At 57.4% G+C, this 14,048-nt stretch overlaps 1 protein-coding gene across 3 annotated transcripts; it reads right to left on the bottom strand.

Moving 5' to 3' along the window:
- Positions 1-2,761: 2,761 nt before the first annotated feature.
- On the bottom strand, positions 2,762-11,985 carry PLK5 (polo like kinase 5 (inactive)). Of its 3 annotated transcripts, none has more exons than XM_054249372.2 (9): positions 11,821-11,985; positions 8,982-9,095; positions 8,708-8,824; positions 7,820-7,949; positions 7,644-7,731; positions 7,442-7,537; positions 6,362-6,560; positions 6,086-6,212; positions 2,762-2,842 (listed from the first exon to the last, which is right to left on the bottom strand). In XM_054249372.2, the coding sequence occupies exons 1-9, from the start codon at positions 11,923-11,925 to the stop codon at positions 2,838-2,840; spliced, it is 981 nt and encodes a 326-aa protein (XP_054105347.2). In that variant the 5' UTR covers positions 11,926-11,985; the 3' UTR covers positions 2,762-2,837. The 3 variants fall into 3 exon arrangements, with proteins under 3 accessions (XP_054105347.2, XP_054105346.2, XP_054105348.2); XM_054249371.2 differs by lacking the exon at positions 2,762-2,842 and adding an exon at positions 2,889-5,111; XM_054249373.2 differs by lacking the exons at positions 2,762-2,842; positions 6,086-6,212 and adding an exon at positions 2,889-5,111.
- Positions 11,986-14,048: the final 2,063 nt, after the last annotated feature.

Here is a 14,048-nt window from a genome sequence, read left to right as displayed (position 1 = left end):
CTCCTGGGTTCAGGCAATTCTCCTGCCTCAGCCTCCCGAGTAGCTGGGATTACAGGCACGCGCCACCATGCCCAGCTAATTTTTTTGTATCTTTAGTAGAGACGGGGTTTCACCATGTTGACCAGGATGGTCTCGATCTCTTGACCTCGTGATCCACCCGCCTTGGCCTCCCAAAGTGCTGGGATTACAGGCGTGAGCCACAGTGCCCGGCCTTTTTTTTTTTTTTGACAGAGTCTCACTGTCGCCCAGGCTGGAGGTCAGGGGCGTGATCTCGGCCCACTGCAACCTCCACATCCCAGGTTCAAGCGCTTCTCTTAGCTCAGCCTCCCAAGTGGCTGGGCTTACGAGCTCCCACCACCACGCCTGGCTGATTTTTGAATTTTTAGTAAAGACAGAGTTTGCCACGTTGTCACGGCCTGATGGAGACCAGCCTGGCTAACACAGAGAAACCCCGTCTCTACTAAAACTACAAAAAGTTAGCCGGGGTGGTGGGGCGCCTGTGGTCCCAGCTACTCGGGAGGCTGAGGCAGGGGAATCCCTTGAACGCAGGGGGCGGATTGTGCAGTGAGCCGAGATCGCGCCACAGCAGTCAGCTTGGGTGACGGGGAGACTCCATCTCAAAAACAAGCACACAAAATAACGGAAAGGCTCCTGGGCTGGAGACCCGGTGGCGGGTCTGGGGCTCCCTCTCCCAGGGGGCAGGATGTGTGGGTCAGTGGAGGCTCAGGGAGAGGGAGGGAGAGGAAGAGGGCTTGGGTTCTGAGACACTGGGGATAAGGGGGGTCCCGCCTTGGAGCGTGGCCCGTGAGCACCGGGCTCCGTGCGATGTCCCAGGTCGCGTCTCCTCACTCACTGGGTCTCTCTGGGCCTTCTCTTTGGGTTTCTTAAAGAACGTGTCATGAATTTAAAAGACCCCAGGCCCTGAAAGGATAAGGCTGCCCCTAGAACCCTCTGTGCCAGGCTCTGCACACAGGAGGGCTAACCCCTCGCCTGATGCCATGCCCTGGGGACTCTCTCACCCCCAGAAATACCCAGGAGGGCCGTGGATGGGAATGAAGGCAATTTTCCTTGGCTCCTCAGAGAAAGGGTGGCCCTGGGGGCTGGGGTGGGCTCCTACTCGGAGGGCCTGCGTCCACACACAACTGCAGGTGTCTGAGGGCCCCCTCCACCTCCGGCTGCCAGCTCCCATGGGCCCTGGGAGGACAGGTGCTGTGGTACAGACAGGGCTGTACCCCCCAGCCCCACTGCCGCGCTGCTCACAGGAACAGCTCATCCTCAACCCCGAGGCACATTCCCACTGGACGGGTGGGACAGGTGAGGCCGAGCTGCAGTCTTGTTCCCCCCGCCCTTGTAATTCCTCACTCCCCACCTGCAGCCCCAGGCTGGAACGGATCTGCTCACTGGCCAGGTCACTCTGCAGGGTCCCTTGTGCAATCAGGTGGACAGGGGCCTCCAGGCAGGGAACTCTTTTCGCAGTCATGGAGCTCTGAGGTGGGAGTGGCAGGGGTGAGGAGTGGCCCCAGCCCCTGGGAGAGGCGTGAGGTGGGTGGGGACTCAGCCCCTGCCTGCGCCTGCCGTGCCTGCACACAGAGGCACTGCTTCCCCCCGGGATGCAGCCTTGGTGTGTCTTGGAGGCATACAGTAGGTGCTCAGTAAATGCCATGGACTGAAGCCATGGAATGGAGCCTTCCCATGGCCTGGAGCCTGGCCCTTGGGAAACCCCAGGTCAGCGGGCACAGTTGGACACAGAGAGATCCCAGCTTCAATGGGTCAGGATGGGACAGGGGAGGGGGCCGGGCTTGGAGTCCCCAGGAGGGTTGAAGCTCTGCCCAGCGGTTTGGAGAAGCGTGCCTGGAAAAGGGGGTTCAGCAGGGGCCAAGCCTCCCTCCCCGTCCCTCCCGTGTCTCACCTCGCCGCCCCACTCCATGGAGTCAGGGTTGGGCCCATCTTCTCCTGGACCTGAGGCCTCTTTAGGCGTGAAGGGGCCTGAGGGAGGCACAGGCCTTGGTGGGGGGAACCTGGGCCCCAAGCAGCAGGGAGGCACCTGCCACCCACACCCACCCCTGATGTGGAGACAGCAGAACAGGTAGTGGGTGTGTGCAGGTAGCAGGTGTGTGCAAGTGGGCAGGTGTGTGCAGGTAGCAGGTGTGTGCAGGTAACAGGTGTGTGCAGGTGGGCAGGTGTGTGCAGGTAGCAGGTGTGTGCAGGTGGGCAGGTGTGTGCAGGTGGGTGCAGGTGTGTGCAGGTAACAGGTGTGTGCAGGTGGGCAGGTGTGTGCAGGTGGGCAGGTGTGTGCAGGTGGGCAGGTGTGTGCAGGTAGCAGGTGTGTGCAGGTGGGCAGGTGTGTGCAGGTAGCAGGTGTGTGCAGGTAACAGGTGTATGCAGGTGGGCAGGTGTGTGCAGGTGGGCAGGTGTGTGCAGGTAGCAGGTGTGTGCAGGTGGGCAGGTGTGTGCAGGTAGCAGGTGTGTGCAGGTAACAGGTGTGTGCAGGTGGGCAGGTGTGTGCAGGTGGGCAGGTGTGTGCAGGTAGCAGGTGTGTGCAGGTAACAGGTGTGTGCAGGTGGGCAGGTGTGTGCAGGTGGGCAGGTGTGTGCAGGTAGCAGGTGTGTGCAGGTGGGCAGGTGTGTGCAGGTAGCAGGTGTGTGCAGGTAACAGGTGTGTGCAGGTGGGCAGGTGTGTGCAGGTGGGCAGGTGTGTGCAGGTAGCAGGTGTGTGCAGGTGGGCAGGTGTGTGCAGGTGGGCAGGTGTGTGCAGGTATGTGTGTTGGGGTCTGGCACGTCTGCCGGGGGGCTACTGACCTGCGGGAGTCCCCGAGACCGCCAACGTAGATGTCTCGTTCAACCTGAGGGAGAGAGTGCGCGGAAATGAAAGAAAAGAGAAAAGCGGAGTCTGGAGGGCTGGCTTAGGCTATGTCCAAGCAGCAATTTTATTTTTGCAATATGTTTCCTTATATACTTTTCTGAAGTCAAAGTTGTTTATGCCAGATCAACGTACTTAAGTTACAGTAAGCAGGTTACACCCACTAAGTTACGCCCAGTAAGTAGGTTACGCCCAGTAAGTAGGTTACGCCCAATAGGTCAAGGTAAGCAAGTTACAGTCACGCCCTGTAAGTTACGGTAAGTAAGTTACCAAGTGTAAATACTTAATATTTTGCAATGAAGGTAACAAGGGTCCAAAATGAACACAATCCAGCAATAACCCATAAGGAGCCGAAAGTGGACACAGTGCCTCCCAAGTCCTCGTATCCATACAGTAATGTCTGTTAATTATTTTGAATAACATATAGTTCCTCTCTCAGTTCCTGCTTTCCCTCAGCTTGACTCCCCCAACTGGGGATCTGTGTCCGGGCTCAAGCTCACCGTATGGTGAGGCCCATTTCCTAGGGGCCGTACACGGGAGCGATCCCCACAGATTCCCTCAGTTCCCCGTTTTCTTTTAGATGCGACTCCAAAAGCTTGAGCCGCAATTGTTGAAGGGAGAAGGACCATAAGAAGGAGTAAAACCACTCCGATACCAATTAAAGAGGAAAAGGACGGGAGATGAACGCCACGTACCCAGGAACACAAGGTGTCCACAATATCACGGACGATTGTGTCATCCTCAGGCAGGTTTCGACGAGAAAAATCAATGGCATGAATTTCCTGCTGAAGCTTGAAAACATCTAGAGATAAATTGTCATGAGTCCGAATTCCTTGTAAATGGGCCTTAAGAAGAGGCCACCGCCATTTAATGTCATTATAAGGAGTATTAGTAACACAAATATATTTATAATCAGCATGGCAATGAAGGGCCAGGTGTTTTTGAATATTATTAAGTTTATCACCAAGAATAGCAACAGTTTGTTCCAAGGTGTTCAGTTTAGCTTCTAATCCATCATCAATAGACATATGAGTTCCCATAGCAATAGAGACATTTTTTGCCAGGTGATTCACATATACAGCAGTATTAACGGATTTTGAAAGACTAACAGCAGCTGTGGCTGCAGAAGCTACCACAGACACAATGGCAATAATTCCAGCAATGAGCATACCAAGGAAACGTTTTTGACGCCGAAGGAACAGAGATTGGGTAAAGGGAATGTCCCTGCTGACGGACAATGTGTGACACGTCAGCCATTAGGCGTCGCATCTGGGTCCAGGTTGGGACTGGAACTTCTTGCGGAGGTGTCGGCTGGTGCCATGGGTGATGGGCACGGCGGGATGTCGTCCTCCGTAGGCGTAGACGTCGGATTCTCGGGAGAAGGGAGTTCGGTGAAGTCATCTGAGGGCTCGGCCGACGGGGAGATGTCAGTCGAGGAAGAGGGATGGTCACTGGTCTCGGAGAGGAGTGTCGTCTTTGGGGCATGCTTGACGTGTCACTCGGGCACCTAGATAGGTGAGGGGGCAGACCTAGGAAAGACACAAACGTGACCTCTGCCCCAAACCAACACTGTGTGTTCTCTGAAGCTGTTTTTTACTCCGGTTCCGATCCCTTCATCCCGAGCTCCCCCATTTCCGGCTCCAGGTCTGACTCCGAGAGCAGAATCGGGCTCGTTTCGAGGATTACAAGGTGGTAAATTACAGCCGCGCCCTCCATCATCAGGGCAACATTTGTAAGAGGAGGAAGAGGGATTAGAAGCAAGAGAAGCAGCAGGCAGGCAGACAGCGTGGCACAGTGGCGGCCAAACAGAAAGTAACAGATCTGCCTGCGGGGAAGATTGATGAGTGGCGGCATCTTCCTCAATCTTAGTTCCTATTTTACTCCACGTAGATTCATCTAACGATCCCTCCTCAGGGACCCACGGACACGATACGTAGACAATCTCTAAAAACTTAGAAACACGTTTCATTTTTACATCAGCACCTCTATTTCTTAACATCTGATGCATCAACATTACAAACCCGGACTGATTTCTGGACTCACACTGCTCCATCTTTACTCCAGATGAATTTTGAGTCCAGAACTACAAGAACCACGGTTTTACCTTGTCTCCTCTGATTTGGGGTGCGTCATTGTACCTCTCGTACTCAGGTCCCTGTTTGGGCGCCAGATGTCGGGGTCCGGCATGTCTGCCGGGGGGCTACTGACCTGCGGGAGTCCCCGAGACCGCCAATGTAGATGTCTCGTTCAACCTGAGGGAGAGAGTGTGCAGAAGTGAAAGAAAAGAGAAAAGTGGAGTCTGGAGGGCTGGCTTAGGCTATGTCCAAGCAGCAGTTTTATTTTTGCAATATGTTTCCTTATATACTTTTCTGAAGTCAAAGTTGTTTACGCCAGATCAACATACTTAAGTTACAGTAAGCAGGTTACACCCACTAAGTTACGCCCAGTAAGTAAGTTACGCCCACTAAGTTACGCCCAGTAAGTAAGTTAAGCCCAGTAAGTCAGTTACGCCCAATAGGTCAAGGTAAGCAAGTTACAGTCACACCCAGTAAGTTACGGTAAGTTACCAAGTGTAAATACTTGAGTTAATATTTTGCAATGAAGGTAACAAGGGTCCAAAAAGAACACAATCCAGCAATAACCCATAAGGAGCCGAAAGTGGACACAGTGCCTCCCAAGTCCTCATATCCATACAGTAATGTCTGTTAACTATTTTGAATAACATATAGTTCCTCTCTCGGTTCCTGCTTTCCCTCAGCTCAACTCCCCCAACCAGGGATCTGTATCTGGGCTCAAGCTCACCTTATGGTGAGGCCCATTTCCCAGGGGCCTCACATGGGAGTGATCCCCACAGATTCCCTCATATGTGCAGGTAGCTGGTGTGTGCAGGTGGGCAGGTGTGTGCAGGTAGCAGGTGTGTGCAGGTGGGCAGGTGTGTGCAGGTAGCAGGTGTGTGCAGGTGGGCAGGTATGTGCAGGTAGCAGGTGTGTGCAGGTGGGGAGGTGTGTGCAGGTAGCAGGTGTGTGCAGGTAGCAGGTGTGTGCAGGTGGCAGGTGTGTGCAGGTAGCAGGTGTGTGCAGGTGGGCAAGTGTGTGCAGGTGGCAGGTGTGTGCAGGTGGGCAGGTGTGTGCAGGTAGCAGGTGTGTGCAGGTGGGCAGGTGTGTGCAGGTGGGCAGGTGTGTGCAGGTAGCAGGTGTCAGGCAGGCGTGAGCACGGTGGTACTTACAGGGTGGCCGGCACTGGGTGAGCAGCAGCTGGCCCACCTTCCGGAAGATCCTGCCCAAAGGCAGGGCTGCAGTGAAGATGGGGGGACTGTGGCAGGAGTGGGCTGGCAGCCGGTCTGGAGTGAAACCCTTTGGATGGGGGATTTGAGGTCACCCTCGGCTTAGGTCGCCCAGCCCCTGAGGAGCTGGGTTGCCTGCGGGGAAGCCTGGCTTCACCTCAGCAGGGCAGGCTCTGGCACATCCCACGCTGCGGACCCCACGCCGGGGACCGCGCCCACCTGTGTGAAGAAGTCGTCCTGCAGCAGGTGGTCCAGGCTGGGCCGCTCAGCCGGGTTGGGTGCCAGGAGGCGGGCGATGAGGCGGCGTGCATTGGGGGACAGGTGAGCGGGTTCAGGGTAGTGGCCCTCGCGGATGTTTTGGTACATCTCAGACAGGGGTGAGGCCGTGAAGGGCGGGGCGCCAGTCAGAACCGTGTACCTGGGCCAGGTGGGGGCAAGAACCTGGCGTCCAGGCATCGCTCACAGCTACCCCTGCTCCATCGGCGAGACCAGCCACACAGGCCGTCTGTACGTACTGACTCTGCTTCCCCACCCCCCAGTCCGCCTGTTCACATCGTATCTGCTTCCCCACCTCCCAACATCCACCTGCACCTGGCAGGTGGACCCTGCTTGGAGGACACCAGTGTCTGTCTGTCCCCTGTCTGCACCCTGTGAGGCTCGCCCTGCACTCAGCTGCATACACCTTTCCAATTCTTCTAATTTTTTCTTTAAAGACGGGGTCATGTTCTGTCACCCAGCCTGGAGTGCAGTAGTGTGATCACAGCTCGCTGCAGCCTCTGCCTCCTGAGCTCGAGTGATCCTCCTACCTCAGCCTCCTGAGTGGCTGAGACTACAGGTGCACACCACCACTCCTGGCTAATTTTTGTAGAGACAGGGTCTCGTCAACTTGGCCCAGCTGGTCTTGAACTCCTGGGCTCAAGCTGTCCTCCTGCCTCAGCTTCCCAAAGCTCTAGGATTACAGGCGTGAGTCACTGTGCCCAGCCTCCACCTTCCAATGCTATCACATGCCTGCTCCCACCTGCCCTGCTCCCACACACGCCCCATCCCTGTGTCCACACGCCCTGACCTGCCTGTGCACAGCCACCTGCCCACACGTGTCCACGTCTCTGTGCACACCCTCCCCGTCCTCCCTCACACATGCATCCCCACACGTCCTGTTCATACTGCACACTTGGTGGAGACAGGTCCCTGTTCTGCCCGCCCCACTCTGCACTTGTCCCCAGCTGTTCCGTGCGGGCTCCCACCTGTAGAACCTGCCCACCTGGAGGCCCTGCCCGCCTTTCCCAGGACCCCACTCACATGATGCAGCCCAGAGCCCAGATGTCCGACTGGCGGGAGTGACCATTTCTGGAGACTACCTCTGGGGCCAGGAAGTTAGGGGTCCCACAGAGCACTCTAGGAGGGGCATCATGGGGGGCTCAGGAAGGCTGGGATCCCCGTGCCAGACTTCAGGGCCAGCCGCACCCACCTGGACAGACTGCCCAGAGCCCCCTGCTCTCACCCGTGGCAGCGGCCCCCTGGCCCCACCTTGGCAGCCAGCCCCAGGTCTCCGATCTTCACCTCCATGTTCTTGTTCAGGAAGAAGTTACCTGCCAGGGGGAGGGGCAGCATGTATGGGGGCAGATCCGCACCCACCTCCTGACGCCCCTGCCCACAGGTCCCCTTCTGGGCACTCACTGAGCTTCAGGTCTCGGTGCACGATGCATCGCTGGTGCAGGTAGCGCAGGCCGCTGATCAGCCCCCGTAGGTAGTAGCGCACCTCCGGCTCCGTCAGCGTCTGCCGTGCCCTCAGCACGTGGGCCAAAGACTGCAGGTGACCGGCAGGTGGCAGTTCCGGTGCCCAGTGGCCCCGGGTTAGAAGGCAAAGGTAAGCTCAACCTGGCCAAGGTGGCATGGCTGATTATGGCACGAGCACAGGTGAGTTCAGACGAACCCCAATAGGAGCCCAGGTGGCCACTGAGGGAGGCATGCACCTTCCCCCATGGGCACAGCCGCATGGCTCCTGTCCCGCATGTGGCACCACCTTGAGGGTGAACATGGCACTGCTTGACGTGCCCGTCAGTTTGGGAAGGGCCACGTGATCAGCAGGGAAAAGAGAGGGGGCACATTCTGGCCCAGGTGGGCCCAGGTGTGCTCAGGTATAATGAAGAGGGCACAGTGAGTTCAAGGCATGACTGGTTTCAACCAGGCCAAGGTGGGTACAGCTGAGTGTAGGAGGGGTGCAGGTAACCACAGGTAGGCACAGGGCAAGCTGGGGGTACAGGTGGGCACGGGTGAGTCCAAGGGGGGCAAGAAGAAGCAAATACATTCTGATGGGCCCAGGCAGTCACAGGTGAGTCCAAGATGGGCCTGCTGAGTACAGCATAAGCGGGGCCCAGGTGTGCCCAGGTGAGTAAAGGATGGGCACAAATAGCCCTATGTGGGCATGGGAAGTGCTGGTGACTGGGCACCAGCAGAGGGCACATGGGATGGTACAGAGGGTAGCAGCGAGGTGCAGATGGACACGGGGTGGATACAGACGGGCACAGCTGACATGAATGCCGCCCTCTTCCCCGCCCCGGGCACCTGGCGGCTGCAGTACTCCAGCACCATGTACACGTGGTCGCGGTCAGCGAAGTGTCCGTGGAAAGCCACAATGTTGCGGTGGCGCAGGCGGCTGTGCAGGGCAATCTCGCGCTCCACCTGCAGGCACAGCCCGGACACGGACCCGCTGCAGGGGGCACCGGCTGCAGGAGGCTCCCCTGCCGCGTGTACCCTCACCCAGGTCTGGGACAAAAGGGCAGGGCCTTTGTCGGGACACGCTGCGGGGTGCGGCGCTGGCTCCGATGGGGACACCCACCTTTCCCCGTGGGCGAAGCCGCCCGGCCCCGGCCCCGCCACGCGGCACCACCTTGAGGGCGAACATGGCACCGGTGGACATGTCGGTCAGCTTGTAGCAGCGGCTGAAGGCGCCCTATGGGGAGGGGTTAGCCGGATCAGCGGGCAGGGACGCACGTCTGTGCAAGCTGGCAGCGTGTGTGGAGGCACAGGGCAGCCAGGGACGCAGCTGTAGCCAGATCTTCTCACACACACACACACACACACACACACACACAGACACTGGACAAAACACACAGCTTCCTCCCTCCTGCCTGGACACACAAGACATGACACAAGAAGGCAGAGACACAGACATAGACACATCCACGCCTGGTGCAAACACCCAGACACACAACACAGCACCACAGAAACACACGAACACAACACCCAGACACAACACAGAAACACGCGAACACAACACCCAGACAACACAGCAACACATGAACACAACACCCAGACACAACACAGCAACACATGAACACAACACCCAGACACAACACAGCAACACACGAACACAACACCCAGACACAACAAAGAAACACGCGAACACAACACCCAGACACAACACAGAAACACGCGAACACAACACCCAGACACAACACAGAAACACACGAACACAACACCCAGACACACAACACAGAAACACATGAACACAACACCCAGAGACAACACAGAAACACGCAAACACAACACCCAGACACAACACAGAAACACACGAACACAACACCCAGACACAACACAGAAACACACGAACACAACACCCAGACACAACACAGAAACACATGAACACAACACCCAGAGACAACACAGAAACACGCAAACACAACACCCAGACACAACACAGAAACACACGAACACAACACCCAGACACACAACACAGAAACACATGAACACAACACCCAGACACAACACAGAAACACACGAACACAACACCCAGACACACAACACAGAAACACATGAACACAACACCCAGACACAACACAGAAACACGCAAACACAACACCCAGACAACACAGCAACACATGAACACAACACCCAGACACAACACAGCAACACATGAACACAACACCCAGACACAACACAGCAACACACGAACACAACACCCAGACACAACAAAGAAACACGCGAACACAACACCCAGACACAACACAGAAACACGCGAACACAACACCCAGACACAACACAGAAACACACGAACACAACACCCAGACACACAACACAGAAACACATGAACACAACACCCAGAGACAACACAGAAACACGCAAACACAACACCCAGACACAACACAGAAACACACGAACACAACACCCAGACACAACACAGAAACACACGAACACAACACCCAGACACAACACAGAAACACATGAACACAACACCCAGAGACAACACAGAAACACGCAAACACAACACCCAGACACAACACAGAAACACACGAACACAACACCCAGACACACAACACAGAAACACATGAACACAACACCCAGACACAACACAGAAACACACGAACACAACACCCAGACACACAACACAGAAACACATGAACACAACACCCAGACACAACACAGAAACACGCAAACACAACACCCAGACACAACACAGAAACACACGAACACAACACCCAGAGATAACACAGAAACACGCGAACACAACACCCAGACACAACACAGAAACACACGAACACAACACCCAGACACAACACAGAAACACACGAACACAACACCCAGACACACAACACAGAAACACATGAACAACACCCAGACACAACACAGAAACACACGAACACAACACCCAGACACACAACACAGAAACACATGAACACAACACCCAGACACAACACAGAAACACGCAAACACAACACCCAGACACAACACAGAAACACACGAACACAACACCCAGAGATAACACAGAAACACGCGAACACAACACCCAGACACAACACAGAAACACACGAACACAACACCCAGACACAACACAGAAACACACGAACACAACACCCAGACACAACACAGAAACACACGAACACAACACCCAGACACAACACAGAAACACACGAACACAACACCCAGACACAACACAGAAACACACGAACACAACACCCAGACACAACACAGAAACACACGAACACAACACCCAGACACAACACAGAAACACACGAACACAACACCCAGACACACAACACACAACACAAACACACGAACACAACACCCAGACACAACACAGAAACACACGAACACAACACCCAGACACACAACACAGAAACACGCGAACACAACACCCAGACACACAACACAAACACACGAACACAACACCCAGACACAGTCCTCATGGATGGTCACACGACACCCAATATACAAACACATGAACTCACAACACCCAGACACACAACACAACGACTGGACACACAAAGGCACCACGCACAAACACAACAGGTGAACAACACAGCACCCAGACACCCAGACACCCAGACACACGAACGCCCCGCGGCACCCAGAGGCTTGGACGCAGGGGACACAGCACCGCTCGCACCCGCACCCGCACCGAGAGGCGACACAGCGTCCCCTCCCGAGAGGCCGAGCCGCAGGCCCACGCCCCGGACACGCGACCCACGGGCACGCCGCACAACGCGCCCAACGCGGTTCCCGCCACGCGAAACCCCGCACGGGAGGCCCCGCGGCCCCGGACGCGCGCCCGCGCCAGACCCCGCGCTCACAGGGACGCACCGGATCGCCCGCGCCCCCCAGGACCCCCCCGGGACCCCCGCCCAGCCCGGCCCGGCCCTGCCCTGCCCTCCCGCGGACTCGGGGCGCGGGGCCCCCACCGTGCCGATCAGCTTCCCGCGCCTGTACACGCGGCCCGAGCCCGGGTCTCGCAGGAAAGCGGCGACCAGGGGGCGGCTCCTGCGCCGCCGCGGCCCCGGCTCCATCGCGCGGGCTCTGGCGCAGCCGGCAGGGACCACCGCTCCGGGGCGCTCCGGGGCCGCTCTGGGGGCGCGCGTCGCCGGGGCGCGTCTTATTGGCCACGGGGGTGGGGAGGGGGCGGAGCCCGGGCGCGGGGCCGGCCCGCGGGTGGGGCGAGTGCCCGGTGCGTTGGGGGCGCGTGGGCGGCGGGGACGCCGTGGCTCGGGAAGTTCCAGGGACCAGAGCGCGCCCTAGTCCCGCGCGCCAACCGGGTGCCGGGGCCCGCGCTGAGCGCGTGAGCTCCTCCAACCTGCACCTCCGGGCTGGCTGGGAGCCGCTGATGCGCTCGCATTACTGAGCGGGAAACTGAGGCTCTCTCGCGGGTGGGGGGGGTTGGGGGCTTCGGGGGTCCTCTCCCCCAAAGCGCGCTGGAGGTATGAGCCTCGTGGTTCTGAACGTGTGCCATTTCGGGGCCTCCGGGCTGGTGGGTGTCTGGGGCCCACGTGAAAACGTGGGGCTTGACCGCCTCGGGCACTCGGGAGGCACAGCAGAATTCGGAGCGGTAGAGAAGCCCAGCGTCTGTGTGCTGGTGCTGGTGGGAAGGGCGGTGAGGACTGGGGCAGGGACCCAGGAGGCAGGACCGGGACTTGGGGACCCGGGGGCTGGGGTCCGGCAGGGGTAGTGGGTGTCCTATATGAGGAGCTTCAGCAGGGGGAAGGGATGGGCTGCGTGGAGCGACAGGTGGACCCTGGGGTTTGTGACTCCTGCACCTACAGCCAGATGGGGACGTCCCTGAAATGGGGACCTCAGAGATGCAGCTGGATGGGAAGGGAGGGGGCGACTCCGAGCCCTGCCCCAGACTCGGGTGCACCCCTTCCCTGGTGAGCTCTCCCCTCACCCTTCCACCCGGCCTGGGAGACAAGAGCAGGCCTTGTCCCCATTGGACAGGTGAGAAGTTGAGACTCAGAGACTTGAAGTCACTCAAGTCAGCCCAGGAAAGGGCAGCGCTGGGTTTGAATCCCGGTAGCCGCTCCTGGATGCCGCCTTATTAATCCCAAAATGTTACATAACACCCGGAATGGGAAGGGATTAGCAGGGCTCTGTGGGACTGGAATTTTCCAGGGACCAGATTTCGAAATCTGGCCCGGCCACACCACTAGGGACAGGAAACACCTCCTGAGCTGTCACATGTCCACCTGGTGTCACCTACAGGACCCGGCGCATTGGATGGGGCAGAGTTCGGGCACCTTTGCAGGGATTCTCCTCCCAGTGCCAGGGTGGAATCTTCCTCTGTGGGGCAACCTGGCTGCAGCTGGGGAGCCCAAGTCCCCTGCTGAGAATCAGGTGAGGCAGCACAAGGTGGGCAGCTGGGAGCCCGAGTGTCTGAGCAGTCACACGGCTGTCACCCTGGAATCTTCCAGGGACAGAAAGCCAGCTCCTTCTTATTTCTTTCTTTCTTTTTTTGAGACAGAGTCTTGCTCTGTTGCCCAGGCTGGAGTGCAGTGCTGTGATCTCGGCTCACTGCAACCTCCACCTCCTGGGTTCAAGCGATTCTCCTGCCTCAGCTTCCTGAACAGCTGAGACTACAGGTATGAGCCACAACACTGGGCTATTTTTTATTTTTTGTATTTATTTATTTATTTATTTTTGAGATGGGAGTTTCGCTCTTGTCACCCAGGCTGGAGGGCAATGGCGCGATCTCGGCTCACCGCAACCTCCGCCTCCTGGGTTCAGGCAATTCTCCTGCCTCAGCCTCCCGAGTAGCTGGGATTACAGGCACGCGCCACCATGCCCGGCTAATATTTTGTATTTTTAGTAGAGACGGGGTTTCACCATGTTGACCAGGATGGTCTCGATCTCTTGACCTCGTGACCCACCCGCCTCGGCCTCCCAAAATGCTGGGATTACGGGCGTGAGCCACTGTACTTGGCTTCCAGTTCCTTCTGGATAAAACCCGTCCGTCCTGGCATCAGTTCAGGCCTCTGTTAAGCACCCACCGCATATGGGCCTGAGTCAGGCTGTGCCAGCCCAGGACAGACCCAGTCCTGCCCTCGTAAAAGGACCCCAGCTTAAGGGACTGCAAGAATGTCCAAGACTTAACCGAGTCGGGGTCAGGGAGAGCTCTGGAGGTGGAAGGGAGTGAGCCAGG

The sequence above is a fragment of the Callithrix jacchus genome, chromosome 22, assembly GCF_049354715.1.
Source record: "Callithrix jacchus isolate 240 chromosome 22, calJac240_pri, whole genome shotgun sequence".
NCBI classification, from domain to species: Eukaryota; Metazoa; Chordata; class Mammalia; order Primates; family Cebidae; genus Callithrix; species Callithrix jacchus.
This window is presented reverse-complemented; position numbering and strand designations above follow the sequence as displayed.

Excerpts from the sequence above, each read along its gene's own strand:
- PLK5 (XM_054249372.2), bottom strand. The coding sequence starts at position 11,925 with ATGGAGCCGGGGCCGCGGCGGCGCAGGAGCCGCCCCCTGGTCGCCGCT. Across the intron at positions 7,950-8,707 it reads TGGAGTACTGCAGCCGCCAG|TCTTTGGCCCACGTGCTGAG; the intron begins GTGCCCGGGGCG and ends GGTCACCTGCAG. Across the intron at positions 6,561-7,441 it reads TGGGCTCTGGGCTGCATCAT|GTACACGGTTCTGACTGGCG; the intron begins GTGAGTGGGGTC and ends CACCTGGCCCAG.